The sequence below is a fragment of the Cryptomeria japonica genome, chromosome 11 (genome assembly GCF_030272615.1).
Source record: "Cryptomeria japonica chromosome 11, Sugi_1.0, whole genome shotgun sequence".
In the NCBI taxonomy this organism is placed as follows: Eukaryota; Viridiplantae; Streptophyta; class Pinopsida; order Cupressales; family Cupressaceae; genus Cryptomeria; species Cryptomeria japonica.
This window is the reverse complement of record NC_081415.1, coordinates 284,142,039-284,167,520: the sequence shown is the minus strand read 5'-3', so window position 1 is coordinate 284,167,520 and position 25,482 is coordinate 284,142,039. Positions and strand designations below refer to the sequence as shown.

The 25,482-nt window shown below is 36.3% G+C and overlaps 1 protein-coding gene across 23 annotated transcripts in view; it reads left to right on the top strand.

Moving 5' to 3' along the window:
* The window catches only part of LOC131051694 (uncharacterized), a 60,562-nt gene extending 39,223 nt beyond the window's left edge, over nucleotides 1-21,339 (top strand). For 13 of the 23 annotated variants that reach the window (XR_009107178.2, XR_009107173.2, XR_009107168.2 and 10 more), the window contains 4 exons: nucleotides 20,518-20,580; nucleotides 20,660-20,749; nucleotides 20,869-20,937; nucleotides 21,016-21,339. Coding sequence is in view for 5 of the 23 variants with exons in the window: in XM_057986297.2 (XP_057842280.1) it covers nucleotides 20,660-20,749; nucleotides 21,016-21,119 (194 nt within the window). In the remaining 18 variants the exon portion in view is untranslated. The remainder of the gene's footprint in view (nucleotides 1-20,517; nucleotides 20,581-20,659; nucleotides 20,750-20,868; nucleotides 20,938-21,015) is intronic. The other 10 variants (XM_057986297.2, XM_057986295.1, XM_057986296.2 and 7 more) reach the window with 4 other exon arrangements.
* The last annotated feature ends 4,143 nt before the right edge of the window (nucleotides 21,340-25,482 follow it).

The window sequence follows — 25,482 nt, the reverse complement described above, 5'->3', positions numbered from 1 at the left end:
TGAACTGATAGAGTAGCATATTCTCATGCATGGTTACAATTTAGGTTAAGCACATGACACATATATTGCTACTTTGCACGTCTTCACACTTCTTCATACTACTTCATTCCTTCCGAAAGATCAAAGTATTATTCATGCATACAGATACCCTTTCACATGAGTATTACATTTATTTATACATTACATCAACCTATCTTTCAAGGTCGGCTCAACATACATCACAAATTACAAAGATATTGTTGGTGTAAATAATTATTCATCATGGATATTATTACACTTACTTAAGTTTACTTAGGATAATGCATTTCATAGTAGTTTGGATATGAGACACTTGGGTGTTTGTGCCACATTGGGATAGTGTGTGTAGGAGAAATTCCACCTCTTATGGTGTTGATCTTGTTATTACACTATCATATCCACTTATTATGGAGTGATAATTCCACCTTCGGTGGGTGATCCACCTCATGTGGAATATTATATTATTTCTCCTATCTACCCACACCTATTTCCTACCTACCCTTGTTTCTTATTGAGCCACATGTCATATTTGTGTGCTCATACATATCCCTAGCCTTGCCTATATAAGCAGGCTCATCTACATTGTATGTAACAACTATTGAACAATTGTTGATCATTTTCTATTGATGAGAATACAGTTTATTCTTGTCCTATATTGTGTCTCTATCTTGTACATTTCATTGACCTCTTGATCTTGGCAAAATCCAACATGGTATCAGAGCAATTGGGGCTTCATTGATTCGTCTTGAAGAGGCATTATTGCGACGTCAAGAGGCAGATCTGAGGAGCATCATCATTTGGAGGCGTCCTAGACCAGATCCGACCTCTCCATTGCGTCCGGAAGGCCGTTTCCATGAATTTTGGTTATAAAGTTGGCCTATTTTGGTGAGAAAATTTTTTTTCTCCATTTTTGCCCTATTCGTACGGATTTTCGAAATATAATTATTTTTTTTCGAAAAAAAAAAATTGTTCTTTTTCTGAATTTTTTTTTTTCAAAAATCGAAAACATAAAAAAAAATAAAATTTTCGATCAAAAAATTTGAAAAAGCAAAAAAAATTAAAAAAAAAACGATTTTTTAGGGGGTTCGCAGACCCCCCCCTGTGCCGCACGTACCTTTTTTGGCAGGTCGCAGGTCTATCGCAGCCGTACCGTGTCTGCCGCGCCGAGTTCCTCCACCGTGCCGCCACGTCCTCTTCGGTATCTCCGACAGCTACCGGCATCTCTAGCTCCGGCTCCTCCCGCGAGCTGACCTCCGGCACCGCCCCCACGTCCTCGCTCGGCTCCTGGGTACGCCCCCGCTTCCCGCCACCAGCTGAAGACTCCGGACGACGCCACCTGTCTGTGCGTTGTACCTCCGCGCCTGCACCCGCGCCGCTCCGGCGTCGCCCGCGTCCTCCTGGCTCTGCGCAACTCCGTTTCCCCACTGCTGTCAGCTTTCTCTCCGCTCCACTCTGCATTTCCTCGCAGACCGCGTGCCGCCTCACTACGCCCACGACTTCCGGCAGCCAAGTTCTACGCCAGCCCTCGGTGCCCCTCGTCCGCTACCGCCGACTCAGCGGCGCCAGCTCCTCCCGCCGCTCCTTCGCGGCCCACCTGCAGGTGCCAACACATCCGCCACGCGGACACAGACTGGAGGACCGCGCCCGCCACGTGGCAGACGGCCACTGGCCCGCGGTACAAACCGTACGCCCAGTCACCTTCCGTACAGTGACACGTATATATACGATACGGACACCCAGTCAGCAGATAGGGCCGAAGTTTTTGCGACGGTCATACGGTCGTCAAATTTAATCACATGACTTGCTGACATCATCGCCACATCAGTAGGGTTTGAAAATTTTTGGACCCCCTCTCATTTGCATTTTTGATTTTGCAGTTCAACTTCAAATGGCCATAACTTGCTCATTTTTGCTTCTTTTTGGGTGCAATTTTTTTTGAAATGGGCTAGAATTTCGTGCTCTCCGCAGTGGTGAAGAAATTTTTTAATTTTGATGCATGGATTTTTCAGAAAATGCAGTTTTTGGTGACTGTCCTTGAGTAATCCTAGTTTTTGCAACTTCAGAGGCTTCGTTTGGGGTCATCCGACTTCCTTTTTAGGTGCCGTTTTTTTTGAAAGTGCGTATTTTTTCGTCTACTTTCACATGATGCTATCAGATTGATGTCATTGTAAGTAGAAATTGTACTTTCAAATCTTGGCCATTTTTGGCTCTCTTGGTACTTGTATATTTGCTTGAATCTCAGTTAGATTCATTGCACTATTGATTGAAGTCTTTTGTATCTCATTTGAGAAGTTGTAAAATTTGCATCATAAGTCCACTTTGCCTTGTTTTGCAAGTGGCTCATTATAATCGCACTAAGTATAAAGTGCCAAAATCATCACTTTAGGGGGGGTACTTTGATTGATTGAATTTGGGGGGTGTCTCTTATGCTTTTGTGCTCTTGTGTTCTTTCCTTTTTGCTGCTATGGGTTCTTCTAAGTTTCCTCTCTTAACTCCACATAACTATGCTACTTGGAAAATTGATGCATGGAGTAAACTTATGGAAAAAAGACTCACTCATTACATTGATGGAACTATTGTTGCTCCAACTGATCCTAAGGCTGATCTTGTTGGTCACTTAGATTGGCTCACTAAAAATATCATGGCAATTGGTACCTTAAGAAAGTATGTATCAAAGGATCTCATTTTTCATATTGAGAAATGTACTCTAATCAAGGATGCTTGGCAAAAGTTTCAAGACTTGTATGGTCAAGTTGATGAGATTAGGGGATATCAAATTGATAGTGATCTCACCATGCTAGATCCCAAGAACTTTGATACTATACAAGATTATGTCACTAAGGCAAATGAGTTGAGGGCACAACTCAAAGATTGTGGCATTGATAAAAAGGATACTCAATTGATATTCAACTTGATAGGCAAGCTTCCACAAGAATATGCAACATTTGTTTCTAGTTTCCAAACTCATAGGATGACAATGGGTTCAAGCTACAAAATGCCTACATTTGATGCTTTCAATGAAATGTTGATGATGGAACAAACTAAGTTGATAAGCATGGGCATTCTTAAGGCTTCTTCTAAGTCTCAAGCATTAGTGGCAAATCAAGGAAACAAAGGAAATCAAGGAAAGGATAACTCAAACAAGAAGAAATGGCAATCAAAGCCTAAAGACAAAGCATCATCTTCTCCACAACAAGGAGATTCATTCTCTTCCAAGAAAGATAATTCACCAAAGAGGGAGAGACCTACTTGTGCTTATTGCAAAAAGATTGGTCATGAGGAGCATCGTTGCCATACTAAGAAGATTGATGAGCTCACACATATCATCAAAAAGCATAACATTGATTTGCCTAAAATCTACAAGAAGGATGATTCATCAACTTCCACTTCCTCACATTCAAAAGGAAAAGGGCAAGCATTCATGGCTTCTACAAGTGGAAAGACTCACTCTTTTGGAACAAGAAAAGGAAAAGCTCTATGTGCTACTATCAGTCATGATTCAGAGAGATGGCTTCTAGATTCAGGGGCTTCTCATCATATGGCATCTTCACAGTCTATGTTCTCTACATTTGAGCCTTGCACCATGCCTCAGATTTTGATGGGCAATCATACATACATGGATGTGATTGGGAAAGGATCTATTGACATTGGGGATAACTCCTTCAATGATGTGTTGTGTGTACCCCACTTGACAAACAATCTCCTTTCTATCTATCAAATCACACATGGCGCAACTAAGAGAGTTGTGGAGTTCACACCTGACTCAGTTTTTATTAGAGACATGGAGACTAGAGCTATCATTGCAACTGGGGTGGTTGATCATGCATCTCGGTTATACTCCTTTTCAGATTTTGTTGATGATGATGATTTCACATTTGATGATTCTACACATGATGATCACACTTATTGTGATGGTTCAGATTTTGAGGAGAACTTTGGACACTTGAACATGGGGATTCTCACATGTAAACCCGTTCTTGAGTCTTGTATTTCATCTCCTCATATTGATATCACATCACCTATTGTACCTGATGATGCAGATAGTGCGACAGTTTTGCCTTCATGTGATTCAGTGCAACAGGATATTCATTATCTTCCAGCTTCAGATTCATGGGATGATTACTTGACAGACATTGTAGGTTTGTTTGTGGAATCCTACATTGTAGATTTGGGAGACATCATTGATGACATACATCTTCTCTTTGATGAAGATGATCCTTCTTCGATTGTTGCGAGGGCACACTCTGACCCTCTTGTTCATTCTCTACATGATCATTCTTTCAAGGTTGACATGATTGTGGATACTTATGTACAGCAGTTGGAGGAGGTCTCTTTATGCTTTGAGGAGACACATGAGTCTTTGGATATTGTTCTACATTCATCTTCACTAGATGTTGGAGTTCCTTTTTCAGCAGTGTGGCACAGTTTACCACCTTTGGAGGGGGTATCTTTCAGCATCGACATGGGGACACTTGAGCAGTTTTCAGAGATTCCTTTCATCATGAGTTTTCTTCATACATCTTCCCTTCATGATTGGGGAGACTTCATGGATACACTTTTGGTTTTGTTTCTTCCTAAGGGGAGGAATGTTGTTCGACGTTCGTGGAGCAGTTTCTTCATACATCGAGCTTCTATCATTGGTGCAGATTCTTCATTGAGGGAGGATCACAGTTTGACTTCTCTTCTTCTCTCGTATGGGGGGGACTTTTTCCTCACATGGGGTTTTGTTCCTCACATTCTTCTATGAGAGTTCTCTTGTATAGCTTTCATCTCTCTTTTGGGGGAGGGTTTTTTCCCATTGGGTTTTTCTCTCTTTCCCCACTTTGTGAGAGATTTCATTGCATTGGTTTGCATGCATTTGCATTTGTTCATGGGTACCTAACATGGCCTCGTAGCCGGGACCCATCTTGCATTGCTTAGTTGCATTGTAGACTTAAGTGCATTCCCCTAAGTTGCACTTAAGGGGGGGTGTTGGTGTAAATAATTATTCATCATGGATATTATTACACTTACTTAAGTTTACTTAGGATAATGCATTTCATAGTAGTTTGGATATGAGACACTTGGGTGTTTGTGCCACATTGGGATAGTGTGTGTAGGAGAAATTCCACCTCTTATGGTGTTGATCTTGTTATTACACTATCATATCCACTTATTATGGAGTGATAATTCCACCTTCGGTGGGTGATCCACCTCATGTGGAATATTATATTATTTCTCCTACCTACCCACACCTATTTCCTACCTACCCTTGTTTCTTATTGAGCCACATGTCATATTTGTGTGCTCATACATATCCCTAGCCTTGCCTATATAAGCAGGCTCATCTACATTGTATGTAACAACTATTAAACAATTGTTGATCATTTTCTATTGATGAGAATACAGTTTATTCTTGTCCTATATTGTGTCTCTATCTTGTACATTTCATTGACCTCTTGATCTTGGCAAAATCCAACAGATATAACCATATACACGCTACAATATTACATGCAGGCCAAAACAATGTCGGCTAAGACATAGTATGGACCTAAATCAACACCTCGAACATGAAAAACCTCTAAGAATTATGTCTTGAACATTCGCAACATGCTACAATCATCATGTCGGCTAAGAATATGAAAAACACCACCGAATCAAATAAAATCACCAATAATGTGCACAATGATCAATGTTAACCACCAACATGGATAAGACATGATTTGGAAACATCTACAAGCATCATGAATTACCACAGAAACAATTGCACCAACACCACTTACTAGGATCTCCATCATCATTATATTGAACTTCAAGAACACTCACTAAACTGACTGTTACACTGACAAATTCACTTGCAGACCTCTAAATCATGAACCATCTGAATTGAGGATAGACCAGAATGTCCCAAACACTCTGCTAAATCCACAAACCAAGATATTGCAATGTGGACCAATGAGGAGCAAAATACAACACAAATTATATAAAATTTAATTATTTAATTATTTAATTTTAAAGCATTATATTCTATCTTATAATATATTTAATTTCAACTAACAAAATAATAGAAAATAAAATATAATATCTTTGTCTTCTTCACCTAGGGGAAGTGTGTACTAGTATTCATTATAGCTAACTTCGTGCACCCGTAGATTCTAAACAATACATTGGATTTTGACCAAAAAAATCGGTTGGTTTCGCATGCAATGTAACTGCTAGTAGCTACTATTTTGGATTATGGATAGTAACGATGCACACTATGGGATCTATTATGTATGCAAGGGTTAAAAAGTACACATTTCAAAGTGTCACCCAAATGCTTTCTTAAACATGCTCCAATAACAGTTCACTTAAAATTGCCAACATTTATTCACAAATGCCCCAATAGTGTGCTTAATGTGTACTAATAAAGGTGCACAAATGGACCAATTATGGTCCAAAAATCCAGGTTTAGTGACATTCCACCATAAAACATAACTCTTATTAAAAATAATTTGTTCTAAATTTTCTATAATTAGGTCATTAACTCTAATACCTAGTATGCCATTATATTGGGTGGCTGCAAGAAGTTGAGTCCCACTTTTGGCCAAAAAGTGGAAGTATTTTCTTTGTTTGTCAATTTTTTGTCAATTGATGTCAAAATTTGAGGCACTTTGAGATTAAATCTCAAAAAGCTTTAGTAATAGAAAATGTGGTGCTCAGAGTGTATTTTTCAAATATGTAATTTATTTCAATACCCACATGGTAGAAATTGTTTTTTAGTAGGTGTTGGTTAGCAAATTTGTCTTATCTTATGTTGACTGACTCGTGTTACCCCTTTTTCTTGAAAGACAAATTGAACCAATAGCTGGGTAAATTTATGAATAATTTACCCTTTGCATAAGGGTGCAGCCTCCCGTATGATATTCAATGAATTTTATTTAAAATTCTAATTTCACTTTTAACTAGAAAGCGAATAAAGCCATTCACATTCATAAGTCAACACCACATGAATACTATAAAGATAAATATTATGTATGTAAACTCACAGGCTTACAACTAAAATAGCCTCACTTCTCAGAAAATTTCCTCTTAACATGAATCTGATCGAGTCTCACTCATGTCTCATAGGACAAGGGGGATCAAAACATGTAGGCAAAATCAACAAAAGACCTACTTATTAAATTCATACACAAACTTATAAAAGTGAAATAACCAAAGAAGCAACAATGTTGCATAAATGAATATATCTCAACAGAGATTTTCCATTCACATTCAAACACAGATTTGAAAGTTGCAGAATAAGTATCATTCTATTCATTGATAAAATGTATTCCTTGAAAATTCAACACCTTTATAAGAAAACTAAGTTTGCTAATCTATTTCACCCTCAAAATTTCTACGACCTTATCAAAGTCAAGCAAATCAGTTTATATAGCGACAACCTAGCTAACAGTTCATACGGGAAACACGGAAAACAAACCATTTCCGCCCCGTGGATTCAAAAAAATTGGTGTTTAAACAAGAAAATAAAATTGTTTTCACAAATAACAACTGAAAAGAGGCATCCTAGCATAGAACATTCCTAAGTAGTTTTGATAATTGCTTTCTTCTTCCAATCTACATAAGCAACAACAAAGTGTTGGATGATTGTGCTATGCGGTAGCCCCACATGTGTCATTCTTTGCTTCCATACTTCCTTCTCACGACGTATTTGTGCTACTTTACTCGAATGCTTATCTAGGTTCTAAATGCACAAGAAAAGAAGTGATTCCATTTTAGACATGAGACTCAATTCATTTGAAGTCAAAGCCCTTGGCTTCTTTGATGTGGTTGATTTTCTCTTCTAATGACCCTGTTATGACCTCAACTATTTCTAGAGTTTTTCCATCATCTTTTAAACACTTCAAACCAACGCAACGAAGCTCATTATACATGGAAGATATCAATTATGCAAGTTGGTTCACCAATTTGGCAGACTCTTCATATGCCCGTCTCACCAACACATTTCTCCATTCAAAATTTATTGGCACACGTGCAGGAACTGGCTTCTCTGACAAGAACTTCAGAACACCATATTTATGTACTTCTCTCATCTGAGCTGCCCTTTTCACCCCCTCGGCTTCTTCATTCTTCCATTTGAAAATTACATTCTCCAATTCCTTCGTTACCGTGTTTACATCATCATGAACCTTACTCAGATCCACAAAATATTTCCCTCCTGCTTTCCGATTTTCACCTAGCCAATCTATAACAACGTCTGTCATTAATCTTCATTTTTGAATTTTCTCGATTGTTTTCTGATTGATAGGGGAATTAGGGTCAAAATATGTAGGAGTCTAAGAAATGGGTTATGGATTAGGAGTATTGATGGCCTCAATGTATTCTTCCATGCTCCTCATTATCTCTTTCATTTCAAACTTGTCTTTTTCATCCTTCCAGGATCTTTTCAGCATCTTCTTGGTTGAAACTTCCAAATGTAACGCATCTATTGCGCAAATTCCTCCCCCTAAGTTCACTTTTTCCACCATGAAATCTTTACTTGTCGGAACAGCCATGGTTTCATCATTTTTTGGGTGGGCAATCTTCACAGTCCAATTACATGTATCTTCATCAAAATCAATTTTTGATACAATCTTGAACCTTTTGGCTTTGGAAACCTTTCCCAGACATTTACTGACCATATCCTCGACAGGGATAAATACTAGAACAATGTTCCTTTTCTTACTAGATAATGTGTTCTCCAACCATGTTAGCCCTAGGGTTGCGAGAGATTTGTCTGAACCAATTTCTGCCTCCTTTTTATCTCTCACTACTGAGGCAATGTCCACATTCAAGGCTTCACCTACTTGTTGGCTATCACCCTCATCATCTAAATCCTGTACTCCCACATTTGGATTTGAAACAGAGATATCCATCTTGGGTATGGTCTCAAGGTCAATTACTATATCAGCAGGGGAAGATTTCCTCTGCTCTTAGTTCTAGAACGAGTGATTCTACCTGTTGGTAAATCTTCTTTGCTCTATACCCTTTCTATTACCTGCTCACCCTTCTCTTTTTTCCTGGAAGAACCTGCACAAGATGGAACAAGGGGATTAGAAACTATGGATTTAGTGGGAGAGGTTGAACTTTTTCTTGAACTTCTGCTCAGTCTTCGTTCTCTAAGCCACTTTCTTGTCCTTCGGATAATCGAGAACATCTTGGTTTGAATATGTTCTTCTTCATTCTTTCCCCAATCTATTTCTGAAATTACCCCCTTCTGCTTATCATCAACAAACTGGGAATGAAGAAAATCACTTTCATCTTCAACAATATTTGCAGTATTCATCTTTAGACCACAATTCCTAATCTGTTGTACTGAAAGACTTAAGTGAGCTCTTCTTTGAACCTCATATTCATCCATGCAATCCACCCATAAATCTTCTAGGTTTAGTATATGTTGAAAATCTTTCCTGAGTGTAAGGTGGGCCATTGCAAACCCCTTAGCATCAAAATCAATCCTGGGAGTATACAACTAAAATTTGAGCTTCTTGAACTCCAACTCTAAATTCAGGGCATCTGAGACACTATTACAGGTGTAATAAGTCAACTCAATGGGAAAAGAAGCTCTTTTTAGGTGCTTCTCCCTGTATTTCTTGTCAATGTGAGCAATTTGCCTGCATACTTTAATTAAAAATTGTCTATCAAAGACATATCGGCAACTTATATGGTTCGCCTTCAAAACTGCCAACCCTCAAATAAGTGAATCTAGAGAACTGAATATAGAAGCTCCTATATGTGCTTACAAACTGCATGGCTTCCTCGGTCAATATTTTATGGATATCCCCTTTCAACTCAAACACTAGTCTCCCAAGGAAAACATCATGGAACCTGTGATAATTCTCAGTGGCTTTGTTTTGTTGCAAATGTGGGTGACAATCATATATCCTCATATCATTTTGCCAATTTTCATGGTATAAGCCAACCCATTGATGAGTGCAAGCCAAACAGTATATGAGGTAAGATGACATATAGAATTTGTTGTTACCAAAACAACTTAAACCCTCATGCATCCTTTCAACAATTAACTCCGCCCAATCTATGTACCTCCCATCATCTAAAATAACCTGAACAAAGAAATACATCCAATCTTTCCAAAAGAAGGCCATTTGATTCCCTCTAATCCTATGAAGAAAAATGACAATATCCCGAACCTCTCTAATCAAATTTTCTCTGGTTAATGGTCTAGGTAAATGAGAGCCACTCTTCTGAAGCTTCAATAACCAGTTGTGGGCAATAACACTTTGATATATTGTCTTTTTTTCGGAAAACAACCCCTATGACTTAGACACTGTCTAGTCTTCATACCGTTCTTTCTTAGGAATCTTCATGATTGCAGCAATGGTTTCCCAATTTACTTTCAATAGAATTTTCACCATTTGCAGTTTGGATGCTCCTCTGAACAGGGTCATAGTGGTTCATACATTCTTGGACTAATTCTGGACAGAGAACGACTGGTGGAAAAGTTGTCGCTTCTATTAACCCACTATCAATTATTTTCTGTATGAGATGGGAATTTGTAGAATCTCGCACTCTCTCATGAAATTCCTTTAAATCTGCCGATGGGAGGAAAGTATCACCTAAATCTAGGTGTGAACAAACTAGCCCTGAGTTTTGGTCAATTTTAGGCAAGGTTGGTCTCATCTTGGGTTTCTACATAGGACTCAGAGGTAAACAAGAAACTTTTCAAGAAAACAAATTAACAGAGCTCCTGAATACATGGAATAACAAGGATGAGGGAAAAAAGAACAAAACTCACCTTGAAAGAGGATTCTAGATTGCAAAAACAAAGGTTTAGTCACCATGTGTAGCATCCAACACTTGCTTAATTGTGAAATGGGCAACTATGAGAAATGATTTTTTAAAAAAACAAGAAACTCAAGTAAGGGCGAAATAATTGCTCACACGATTCATTTTGGATTAATTGACTACTTATATGTGTCTTCTTACTCTGAAAAGACCCTTTCCTGACATCTCATCATTATTCGGCTTATTCCTTCCTCTTCATGATTACCATGCAATATAGTACACCTCACGACTTATTATCTCGGGTTCTTTTAAATTTGGAATAATCTTTTTTTTGAAACACCCGCCAACATGATGCTTTCCTTTTCTACTTGAAGTTGCATTCATCCAACATTGAACCTCGAACTATGAACCCCTTCAACGGTGGTTCAAGGGTTCAAGTTCAACAAAACCAAAAAATAATCTAACAACGAACCAACATAAGAATATACAATGGACCTTGCTAAAGACAAGACTTTGGACCAAATTTCACTCTTACACATATTGAACCTTGAACCTTGAACTTTCGACAACGGTGGTTCAAAGGTTCAACTTTAAAGATGCACCCAAAAAAACTTTATTGAAGACATGACCGTGAAGCAACAAGACCAGTTGAACCTAGACTTTGTACCTTGGATGAGTTCAACATAAAGGTTCAAGTTCAAAGAATTTATGACTCAACATATAACTAAACTTTACACAAGGCTTCACTTTAAAGAACACCACCGAGAATCGTTCAACTTAAGAATTGAGAATTAAGGGAGGGTAACAGTAGGCATGTTTAAAAACCATTATTTCAAAATGCCTGTTTTAGGACCATACCACACATGTGTACGACCACCATTTTTTGATGCAAATAAATGAACTTTTGCAAATCCTTCTAGAAACAATACCTAAGACACCAAATATTGATGAGAATATTTTTTCTTATTTTTTTATTGAATATATTTTTTTTAATGAATTTTAATTGACAATAAAGTACATCTTCAAAACATCAGGTGTATGGCCACCAAAATTTGATGAAAATTTCATATTTTTTAAATTTTTTTTAAAATCTTCAAAAGAATTGTATGTAGATTGATTTCATCTAATTTATTTTTCTAAAAACCTAAAAACAAAAAAGTTATTAATTTTTTACTGAACCTCGATATTTTAGGTTTAGGTACTACTTTTGATTAATAAATAATGCAAAAATAGTACATATAATCTTATCACTATGAAATTTACATTTTTGAAATCTGGACATTGAGAACTCTAATCAATTTTTGTTTCATCAAAAAATTCAATCAGGAAGGCCCTCAAAAAATTAGGCCAAGGCAGAAATATGATATTTTTTTGGAGGTCCAAGCATAGGCTTGGTCTCACCAAGCCTAACCCGAAGCCAAAACCAAGGCAGAGGGTTATTTCCCACTCCACCTTTTATGAAACAAGCACCCGTTATTTGAAATTCAAAAAATGGGCGCCCGTTTCACTTTGTATCGTTGAAAGTGAAATGTGCCCTCGTTTTTCAGAAACATGTACCCGACTTGAAAATGGGCACCTGTTTCATTCAAATAATAGGCGCCCGTTTCTTAAAAGGTCTGTTGGGCAAAAAACTGGCACACAAGGACAAAATTCAATGATTGAATGATTATTCAATCATTATCCAACATGTTTGATCTACAAAGAGAATATTTTGTTAAATAATTCTCTTTTCTTGTCTTGTTATTGATTTGACAAGAAGATCCATTCCAATTCAAATTTTGGTGCAGCCATGGGATCAAATCAACGTAGAAAGAGGCAAAAGAAGGTTCTAACAACTGAAGACATTGCAGCAAATAGAGATAAGGAGGCAAAACGCCAATGAGAAAGAAGAGAAAGAATTAAACAATTTAACAATGTTGGAGCTTCAAGTTCAACAATCGTTTCAAAAGAGGAGAACATCGAGGACACCATAAATGTTGAAGAAGAAAACATAATAAAACTAGATTTAGGTGCATCTTCTAATCCATTATTGGATACAAGTATGTCTTCATAGCCCCATGTTTATTCTCATGAACAAATTGGTGATTTATTCACTAGTACATTTGGGGCTGATTTCCAACGGCCTATCATCGGTATTTCAACTACTTTTCATCGAACTACTGACAAATGAAGCCGTTGAAAACTCATCATTGGACATTCCAATGATTTCATCTAATGTCGGAATTCTGACGACATCCTAAATCTTTTGATGGTGGCCATGATCGCTCCTTCGGACAAAAATATCATTGGATGGACATCACAATTTCGACGCTCACCACGAATATGCATCGACTACGACTACAACAATCGTCCGACAAGAAAGTGTCATCGAACATACAACATCCTCATCAGATCTTTTTTTAATTGGAATCGCAATTCTGACACCTGCCAGAAAATTTGCACCGACGAGGATGATGTTGATCCAACGGTTTAGCCGTCGGTGCAAAGTTGTGTTGTCATTGGAATTATATCACTACAACGACCGTCCGATAAGAAAGTATTGTCGAACATACAGCATCCTCGTCGGATGTTTCTTCAATTGGTGTCACAATTCTGACACCTGCCAGAAGCTTTGCACTAACGAGGATGTTGTTGATCTGAGGGTTTGGTCGTCAGTGCAAAGTTGTGTGGTCGTCGGAATTCTGACGGAGATTGATTTTTTAAGGAAAAAAAAAAAGAATACGCATGCCAATTACAATGGTGTTTGTTGGTTTGCTTTTAGCATGTGGGGTATGATTCAAATTGCATGAAAAGTAATACATAGGAATTTTAATTGTCATTGACAACATTAAAATTCAATAGTCAAGTATCCAAGCTAGCTACAATTTTCAACACACAATAGAGATCACTGCTCCACTAAGCTTTAGCTTGCAGCACTAATAATAAGGTTGTTGCCTTAGTTGATAATAGGACCACTCCTCAAAGACAATGATATATACCTTGATTGTTGTGTATATATCATTCTTTGCATTAACAAAGGGTCAAATTGATGTTTGGGCACAATTTGAGTTATAGAAAATTGTGGTCTTGAAACAAGACAATTTTTCCTTATTAGAGATGGTGTGAGTCTAGTTGTCATGGCGGGGACATGATAGAAGCTTGCGCATGAGAGTTAGAGTTGAAATAGTTTTCTATGTAAGGGTGGGAAAGTGTTTCACTTTGGTTCTAAGGGGAGATAGATCTAACTTCGTATGGAAAATTAGGATATACAACCATGGTTAAAAGCTTGAAGAATCTATTCATGTTTTGATCAGCCTTGGGTGTTAAGGACTTTTATAATTTCATTAAATGTTTGTGATTGACAAAGTTACCTAAGTTACCTTTGGTCAAGTCATGGTGTTGGAGTTCTTGGACAAGAGTGTTTACTAAAGCTTATAGTTAAACTATGGAATGGAATTTAAGAATATTAAACCATTATAAGAGGATCCTCCAATATCCATGGCCATGATGTAGTGAGTTAATGATTCATTTTGTAAGGTTTGTAGTAGTTTGTTGCATATTGTAGATTGTGTAATTGATCTCTCATTATCTATTAGGGAGTAGGAAACACTGATTAGGTGACTCCATTGATTTGTTCAGGTCGATTTGATATTTATTATTTATATGATTTGGGTTTGCATATGAATAATTTGAGTATTGATTAAGGTGCATGTTGGCCACGAATTGTGAATGTGAGAGTCATAATTCCCAATTGTATAACACAAGTAGTGAAAATATAAAAAACATCTTAACAACCCAAATAGTTATGAGAGTTGAACTTTAGGCTAGATTTAGTTGTAAAGTCAATAATGAATTCAAATGATAAAAAAAATACAAGGAATTCTTGTTATCTTTCATGCTAGGGCAACAGAAGATCATGTACAATATATAAATAATTAGTTGTATATATATTTTAGCTTTTCTCCAATCCAATAATAAAATATCCTTGTGATTGACAAAGCAAAGTTATCTAAACCTTAGAAACTAATAAAATTATCCTGATGTTTGCCAAAAATAGTGATTCAAAACCTTGAAACATTAATCTTTCCTTGATTATTGCCAAAGAAAAGTGATACCGAACACTAGAAATAAATAAAAGTATATTCATTTTATCTATAAAGTCCGCAATTATTAACTAAAGAAATATGTATATATAGTGCATGGGATCTTTCAAAAAGGAATTTAAAGCGTTCACCAAATGAAGAGAGGAAAGTTAGATGTACGGGTTCTATTAAGTTTAGAGCAATATCATTTTGGAGGAGATGTAATTCTAATATTAAGGTTTGGAATTCTCTATTTAGTAACGTTCATTTGGATTTTGTGTGTGTGATATGCTTGCATTATAAATCTCTAAATTACAAAATGGATACTTGCAGTCTGACCTTAGATATAGAAATTTTGTGCACAATGAATGATGATAATAAGGAAAAGGAATACCTGAAGTTTTGCCTCAAACCCAGCAAAACCAGATTGATCAATATTCTTAGATCCAGCCATGTCTACTAGCATCAATCTCCCTCCCATGACAAGTACATCCAAAGTTATCAAATAAGCATGATAATGGAAGATAGAAAAGAATGAACCGTATGAAGATCTACCAGAATAAAACAAACTTAAAACAATAAACATTGTATTAAAAATAATTTCCCACCTCGAGAGTGTTTTATTTTTCAAGAGCTTCTCAAGTCCATCAATTTCAGACTCATTTCTTTGACTTTCCACTCGGCTGACTTCTCCCTCTTTACAATCAAATTTGTTAGCACAACATTTTGCAGACATATAACAAGTTATCAAACCAACTAAGAATGAAATACAACAAAAAACAAACTCAGAAAATATAATTTCATGAATATATTTAAGGCATGATTTGAATAAGGATCATACATGTGAATATATGTATCTTATAAATAATGGGATGTGTTGGTTCCCAAAACCACAAATCGGAAATCATAGAGTATTGCCACTTCTCCTAATGATATCTCAATCAGTCTTGGCCAACAAATAGGAATGGTCGTAGACCGAATTCCGCTAAACTTCAGGCTTCTCTCAACCTAGGCGGGTAAACCTTATCACCTAATCCACTCTGTTCGTGTGAAACTTTTCTATAGCGAATTTAGAAAACCTTATAGTTCCAAGATGGCAATTATTCTTGAACCCGATTTTATTATCTGAAAATTGTAACTGTTACTTGTAAATGAATGTTTATAAAATGATAATTATATGATTTAGAAATATATTTCCTTAATGAAGCTCACTCTGAAAAATGATTGATTTAAATTATAAAATCAACAAAAAACCAGTGCCTTAATTCCTTATTGATTTCATACCATTTTAAATAAGAGATTCTACATATAACCTTAGAGGTAGTTTTAATAACTTGTTAACGAAACAAGATCATCATTTCAAAGGCTTCTATATGAGTTGTAATTAAAATATAACATTCAGTTAGTCTTAATGAATTTAACCTTGATGTGAAAGACCAATAAGACAATTTGAAGTTTGTCAACCAATCCTCCAAACTGATATTCAAACTAAAAATCAATCTTAATCACAACAACATAAGACTGCACAATGAAACAATCTAGGTAAATAGATTTATCTAAGGAAATAATCAATTCAATTGAAAGATAGATACAATAATGAAATAAAAACACTTAAATGTTTATATTGAAAATATAATACTTAAACCAGTTGATTTCAGCATGTATCATCCACAAACTTGATACTTCCAGATAGCAAGTTCATAAGAAAAGCATGAAATATTGTCTTGATAAAAACTATAAAGAACTTATGTCATATGTTTTTCCTAAAATATCCTCTATATATAGATGAGGATTCAGTTTGAAGATGAAAGGACATACCCTTCCATTAAAATTAAAACTAAGAAAAAACTAACTACAAACTAACTACCTAAAAACTATCTGGACAGACTAAAACTAACTTAACTAATGGACACATTACATAAAAGCACTTGAAAACAACAGTTTGCAATGTTTGAAAATAATTTTAATCTCCAAGGACCCTGGCACATTTTTGAATATGCTTCAAGTATTCTTCTGATTTATAGGTGTCTGCATCATGGATTAGGTCCCTAACAACGATCTCCCATGTGATAAACTTTTCCATATGCTCCATAGTCCTTGTCAATTCCAAACCACCAGAATGAGTAGCGTCAAGAGAAACACTGAGAAGGGTCTAACATTCTAAGAGCCACTTGTCTTTATCCTTGATTCCTCCATTCTGATCTATCAAAGCTACAAAATCATACTATGTTATTTCTTTACATTCATCAAATACACTCTTCAATTCTTCTCCAAACCTTTCATGTGCATCTATAAGACCATGTATTTCTTCAATCAGTTTTTTATTAGCACCTGCCATCCTCTTATCATGTTGCAATGTTCCTAACTTGTTGTAGATCTGATGATGGGACAGGGCAGTGTCCATGTTCTTCTGATATACAATCTAAAATTCTCCCAGACGTATCAACAATTTATTAAATCTGTTTGTTAGCAATACAAAGGAAGTGTCTGATCTCGCACTTTGAATTTGCCTTTGGATCCTCTTATTTTCTTGTAATAAATCTTCATATTTCTTTTTGATTCGGGATCCATCATGAATCATTGGTAGTGGTTGACCTCCTCCTCTTAGCAATCCCTCTTACAAACCTTTATATTGATCTCTCTCTTTTATCACCTTGATTAATTGTGCTTTATTAAACCATGAATGATCAATACCCATATCTACTGTTATAACAGGGTCCACTTCACCTACCCTCAATTTCATCATGTGCCCAAAGGCCTTATCTATATCAATGATTTTTGGTCTTTTGTTAGGAGGGTAAAGGGCCCATAACCGTAGAGCTTCCTCGTCTTGATCAAATCTCAAACTAATAAAAACATCTTGAACTCCTTGGATATCTAATTTGAACTCTTTATTTTCTTATTTCAACATATTGTCAAAAATGAAAGATGCACTTAAGTCCCATCCTGGGAAAACAATAACACCAACTTCAATTAAAAGTTGTCTCCCTCTATGAGGGGTCATAGTTGTGACCTTTGCATCAATCTCTTCCTTAAGTTTTCTCAATAACTCTGCTTCATTTTCAGGGGTAATATTAGGGACAGAGTCCCTTAACTTCTTGCCTTTGAAATGATAAAGAAAAGATTTAAATTTCTTAGACTGAACAAATACATCATCTGAAACAAAAGCTGAATAGGCATCATACCGAGCATCACTGTGAATACTTAACCTGGTGATAACTTGTTCCTGAAAGTCTGGTTCCTCAATAATATCAGGTGCCTGTTGTTTGGATATGGTTTCAGTATCCTCTGATTCTTCTTCACCTTCCTCTTCTTCTGCTTCCATTTCTTGTAGTCTCAACTTCTTCTCTTCTAGGTCTTTATTCAAATTATCAATACCCAGTTGGGCTTCTTCCTCTTCCATATTTTGAAACAAGTCCTTTGATTCCACAGGAATGTGCACATAATCTCCCAGGCTTTGTCCTTTCTTGCACATACATATGTATCCTCCGGGGTCATAATTAGCTCTGGCAGTAAACTTGAACAGATTGTATTCTTCAATTAGCTTTATGTCAATGGCCTCATAGGCCCTGGTTGATACAAAAGTAAAATAACTGAAACTAAGGGTTCCAAGTAGAAAAACTTGTTTGTGCATGCTTGCAAAATGTTTATCATTTGATACACTTAACTGCTTCACAATTTCCAAATAGGCAATTATGTTTGGTAAAAGTTTTGGCAACAGATAAGGGTGTCCTTCAAAGCCATAAATTCTAAAACAAGTGAAGTCCTTATGCACTAGCCAATCACCCCAATTGTGGTTCACCAAACCCCTATCATCAAAGGCAACAAGTCTTAAAAATTTCTTAATTTCAAGTGAAATTGATTCCTCACATGGGACATCGAAAAGTTGATATAACGGTTTTACAATCCATTCCTCAAACTTAATGTAATTTGATATTCCATATCGTGAGTCCCATACCAATGTCCACATCTATGCAAGTTGTTGTTTTCCTTCCGAGTATATGCATGAAGTTGTGGTACCAAAAAGATGTCACACTTCAAAAAAATGAAAAATGCTCATAAGGCGCACGCCTTATAAGGCGTACGCCCTATAGTGTGTGCGTCTTATAAGGTGTGTGCCTTATGAGCATTTCAAACTTAAAAAAAACCCATGTCCACATTTTAGATGCATTATGCATTCCCAAACCCGTGTTTTGGCAATTTCGAGTGCCATTTCTTGCGCTCGCCCTTTGTAAAAGCTTGATATTGGGCACTAAGTTGCCCATCTCTTATCAAAATGCCACCACGCCATCGAAGAGCTCGAAGAGGTATGTATTTTGATTTTCTTATTGTCATTTTTGTTAATTTGAAGATTAAACTAGGTTTATTGATTTAAATTTATTTTCATTATCAAGAAATGAGATTAGACAAGAAAATATTGAAAACACTCAATCACCTCTTCATGAAGACCATATTGAAGAAGAAGCACATCAATCACCTCCTCATGAAGACCATATTGAAGAAGAAGCACATCAAGAACCTCCTACAATCGCTAGACATCCCATAGGTACACAAGAAAACCTATTAGGTCAAATAGAAAATATCCAAAAAGAGCTTGAAGGTTTAATCACAAGGCTAAAATATCCCACTGGAACAAACTCTCATAGGACAAACCTTGCCAGTTCTTTGCAATCTATTGTATCTCACATACAATCTATGAGTGGGCAAATAAATTTTTGGTCCAGTAAGAAGGAAGAACAAAAGCAATTTTATGCTGACAAATTATCATGTGACACTGAAGAAAAAGAAAATTAATAAATTTGACTTGTGTGTTCTTTTTACGGACCCCCAAACGAATCAACCTTTACACCCTGGATGTAGGAGATTCCCTATTCATTGGTGTCATCATGAAGGGATTAAGAACAATTTTTGGGAAAGGTGGTGGATGGTATTTGATCAGCCCCCATGCAATAATCATGAGGTACCCCAATACTTTTTGAGAAAACTGTACTGTGAGTTTGTCCTTAATGAGATCCCAAACTATGTTGATTTTCTAGATTTCCAAGGTAGAGGTGGGGGTTCCTCACATGATAGAGAGGGTGCACAGCATGACCCAAATCTCCCACCAAGAACCTTGGCTAGACCTATGGTGGAGCATGTTATTATTCCTTTCATTGTGAAGGAAAGTATTGAGGTCGAAACTCTAGACTCAATTAGCTCACTCACTCAGACCCTTATACAGTATGTTAGGCCTCTAGTAGAGGGTGATGTGAGTGATGATGGTGATTCTTCTAGGCATCGAGTTCCAACTTTTTTTTTTTGATCTTGTGGTTCTCTTTGCACTTATGATCCTAATAGTTATGAGAATGCACGTGCATGAGCGGAGTTTGCTACAGAGAACATTGTCATAATATAATCCTTGTTGAACGAAACATTTGGCATTGATACCCAGGTGAATTTCATTACAAGTTCATTTCATTCTTTTTATTAAATCTTATATGTAAATTTGAGAATATATCTAAATTAGTAAATTATTATGATAAAAAATCAGGGTCAAAGTGTTCACAATACTAGCAACATTTCTGCAACACCCTTTTTCACGACTTTGTCGACTCCACAAGTATACAACTAGTGAAAAAATATAATTATTATATGTAGATAGTTGAACATTATGTGAATGATTTTCTAATTACTCATTTTGGATTTCAAATAGTTTGATGCTAGAGCTTCAACATCAACACCTCGCAGTGTATTTCATCGACAATCTTTCACCTAGGTAAAAAATTTATCTTTAATGTTATTAAATAATATAGATAGTTTTGGTGATTAATCAATATGCTTTGTTTAATTTTTAGATGTTGACATCAGAGACGACTCCTATTGTGCAAGCGTTAATGGAGCGTGGTGTTGCTGCAGCAGTAGCAAGTTCAACTGTTTTAACAGAAGTATGAGACATATTTATAAATTTAGTAAATTTAGCATTACATTTGTTATCTTAATAATATGTTATTGAAAATTTTAATGACACTTGTATTTAGTTTAATTTATATTGTGATGCTCATAGGAGGGGCTTGTCACTCAAGATCATGAACGTGCACATGTTGTGGATGAACATCATGATTATTTGTATGTTGTAAGTGACTATTCTATTATATGTCACTCTAAAATTCAATTTTTGTATATGTTAACATCATTCTTTTCATTGTATCAGATGGAGTTACAAAAAAGTCTGGAGAGGAGGTCAAGTGGATGTACTCGAAAGACACCTGCATCATAAACATCTCCATCCCCTCGATGGGCAAAGATATCTCGTGATCTGTTTCCTTCCTCTATAGGGAAATGAATAGAATAGGGTCCTATGTTGTATGCCTATATGGCAATTTTGAGCATATGTTTTGTATTACGAATATGTGATATTCTATGTCCATATGACTTTTGGCAAGCTCCTATTTGACTTTATTAGATACCATGTTGTATGCCTATATGGCAAATTTGAACATATATTTTGTATTACGAATATGTGACATTCTATGTCCATGTGGCTTTTGGAAAGCCCCTATTTGACTTAATTGGATATCATGTTGTATGCCTTTATAGCAATTTTGAACATATGTTTTGTTTTATGAATACGTGATATTATATGTCCATATGGCTTTTGGCAAGCCTATTTGTTTGTATTGGATATATTTGATAGTTTTAACGATATACAATGTTTCATGGATTTGTAGCTTTTTGGTTAATGAAAATCATTTATCATGGTTATCCATAATTGTAGTACAAATTGTAGACACCCAAAATTGTTCAGTCTAATTAAATAAATATATTATCTAAGCTTAATTCTTCTATTAATTAAATAAATCTTTATCTATTTAATTAATTCATTTATCCTCTTCTAGCCTTATTTCTCATTTAGATAAATACATTTATTTATTTAAATTTTTCTTTTTCTAAATTAAATAAATATCTTATTTATTTAATTATCCCACTTCTTCTATTAATTAAATAAATATTTATTTATTTAATTAATTCATTAGCCTTTTTTACCCATGACACATGTCATTCATCTCTTAATTCATACACTACCTACCCCTTTCATTATTTTATTATTTCTTTTACCTACCCTCTAATCATAGTCGACCTCCTTTTACACCTCTCAATCTTATCCCTCCATTTCATATTGTGCCTTCTATATAAGGAGATGCTTCCTTCATTATCAAACCCTAACTACCTAGCTAATCACTTGATCAATTGGACTACTTGACATATGTGATCCTACTTGCAACCACATTCCATTCTTTGTTGAGCTCTTGTGCACATAAAATCTAAGAGAAAATATATCAAGCAAGATCAATGGAAATAGGAAGAATAGAGATCCAAACCCTATTGGACATGTGATGGTATAATCTGTGATTTCATTTGATTTGCATTGTCTTAGGTAATCTTCAAATGTTATGGTGGATTTTTGTTGTTGTTAGGTTTTTGTGGTTGAATTCATTTAGCCTTTCAATATCATTATTTTTGATTATCCATTTTCACCATATACATTTTGGCACGCCTGGTGGGACTTTTGTCCTTTTTTGCATTTAATATCTTTATTGTAGATTTTGTGTTTTGAAGTCACAGATCTGACATTTTTGACAGCATTTTGATATTTTCGTGTCTGCGTATTTTCGAATCGCGTTTTTGATTTTCTGGTACATTTGTGACATCTGGAATCGCATCTATGTCCTCGACAGTATTTTATTTTGCAGATTCTGAAAACCGCGTCTGTGTTCCTCAGTCGCGTCTGCGGTGTTTTTAGACACGTCTGTGTCTAGAAGTCGCATCTGGGTTCTAGAGCCACATTTGTGTCTCACCGAAGCACGTCTGCGTCAGGAAGTCATGTCTGTGTCAAAGGTAACCGCGTCTGTGTGCATCGGTTTCATTTTTTTTTGAGTTTATTGATTTAGTTTTGGGTCTTGCATTTAAGGTTTCAGATCCGATTTATTTTGAGCTAACATTTTCAGATCTTGCTAACGAAATTGGTGCAGCTTGTCTTGAAAGCAAAATCATTTTATTGAAGGCCCTTATTTTCACAAAGTCTTTTGGATTTAAAATTTACCTAACTTGTGTGCTTGCAGGAAGGGGTGATTATTTGAAACAATCCAAACTACTAACCTTGGCAAAGGTTTTTTTTTTGGATTTTTATTGTGTGCTTTGTTTTCATAGACTAGCAAACACTTCAATTGGTGCACTAAAATTGAATCATTGTCTTTTGTGTCTTGAGCAATAGGCTCTTTTTGTTTAATCTTTAGAGGGCCTGTATTCCCATGTGGTCATTAGGACTACTAGTGAGAAGAGAATGACCCAAATGGTAGCGAAAAAAACCTCCTCTTCCGAACCACTATAAACAACCGTATTCATGGTGAAAACTATGGATAACATGTGTTGATTAGTTCATACCGACACTATGTCTCCCCATAAACCCGTTTGATCAAATTTATTTGATCAGTTGTAGGGCGTAACCCCTACTGGCTGGGATCCTTCTGTATTTACAGAGCTGAAAGTGCCACATGTATGGCCACACGAACGGATGCTCTTACTAGCACCTTTTTTTTTTAGAAGCCCAAATCCTTCTAGTTGTTGAGGCAGGAGGTCGGACCTTTGGTAGCGGCTCACACACATACGGTTCTTAGTAGAGATACAAAGTTCGCCACGGGGAGTTTTTGTGGGGACTGATGCTTGGTTGACCCGAGAAGTGAGTGCCGAGGGTGGAGTTAGTGAGGTCAAGCATCTAAGTATCTGCTCTGAATAGCATAGCCTCGGGGGTAAAACTCCATGTGGGATCAACAACTATTGTCTTGGCCAGCCATAAGAATTGTGCTTGACTTATTTTAAACATTCAGAACATTCAAGACCAAACAACAAAACATTGTGTCTTTTGTGTCTTCAAATGTATGCAAAATATTTTTACATCAAACAACACACTTTTTTTTGGAGTCATTTTGAGTCTAGACACTTGCAAACATTGGGTCTTCATCAACACTATGTCCTCTTGTCACAAAAAACAGTCAAACAGTCAGATTTGATCACAAAAAAAATTACTTCACAGATTGGAAAAAATTGCACAAATTTTGCAGAAACGCATGTGTCTGATATAATAGCGTCTGTGTTGTATAACCGCGTCCGTGAAGGGCAAAAATGCGTCTATGTTTCCAGAATCAACAGTGCACTTTACAAAAATCTCAGAAACGCGTGTGTTAAACAGAACCACGTCTGTGTCAGGAAATCGTGTCTGTGCAGTATACAGGCGCATCTGTGTTCAGAATTGAAAAAACTTTTACAGTCCAGCAAACAAACACAGTCAGTTTCAGAATCCTTGAGCTTCCTAGGTCATTTCTCCAGGGTTATTCAACCTCTCTTTGGGTCTCACACAGTCCATCATTGCTTCACACCTTATATTACATTCACATTTGTCTAAACTTGAGTCAAAAGGTCACTTGCTTGTCCTCATCATACTTTGTTAGCACACTACATACAACAACATTTTGCTAAGTGGTCCCTCATCAAGGTCTATCACCTTTGGGTCTCATTTGGTCTTACTTAGAGTCAAGGTCAACTTACCTCATCAAGAGAAACTATCTTCTCTTTGGAAGTCACACCTACTCTACTGCATACATACTTGGTCTTACACTTTGGACATTGCAAGAACACCTCAGATTCATTTACATTCCATTAATCTCTTGGTCTTCCATACTTTTTCCATTTTCATCTAGTCTAACACATCTTGGTCAATACCTAGTTCATGGTTGAAACCCGTCTTCAAAAATCTAGGAGAGAAACTAAAGAATCTCAAGAGTCCGCAAACATGAGTGTCTATGAGTATGACAATGATGTCTTTTTCAATACTGATCATAACACATTACCTGACATGGATGCCTATAGAAACATTCCAAATGTTGAGAACATGGACACTACAAACAACAATGATACATACAATGACAATATGGACAACTTTTCCGTACATTCAGCAGATGTAGAAGAATCCATTATGGACCCCCGCTTCAATCGATTGATTGAGGAAATAATGATGAGAGATAGACAATACTTCTTACAAATGATGGCACAAAGTGGAGCCAAGATACCTCATGACTTTGACATGTCTCAAATAATGGAAAATCGACCTTTGCAACAAACTCACTCCAACATGGATCAAAGGAGACCTAATAGTGGAGGCAATAGAGGACCACATATGGTACCTGAATCACCATCATCTTTGTTTAAAAAACTAGAGGTCCCACATACACATGGTCACGCATATGATACTCACCTTCGCAGACCATTATGGAAGTCTTATGCAAAAAGATATGCTCAATCACGTACCAATGCTAAGGATCAACCACAAAAGCAATTGGATATTCAAAGGCATGCTCAAAATTTTGACACAAGGAAACCCCGTGTCAAATTTGGGGGTAACACATTAGAACATGACATACCTGTAGAGTATGGTATACATGGACAAAATAGATATGGCATTCCTCAACATGAATCTATACCAAGTGGTCCATATATGCAACATCACTATAGACCTCCTCCATATGAACATGTGTATGATCAATATCATCCATATATGCAACATGCTCCTCCTCCAATTGGTGCCTCAAGCATGGGGTATGGTCCAAGAAGTCGATCTCCACCT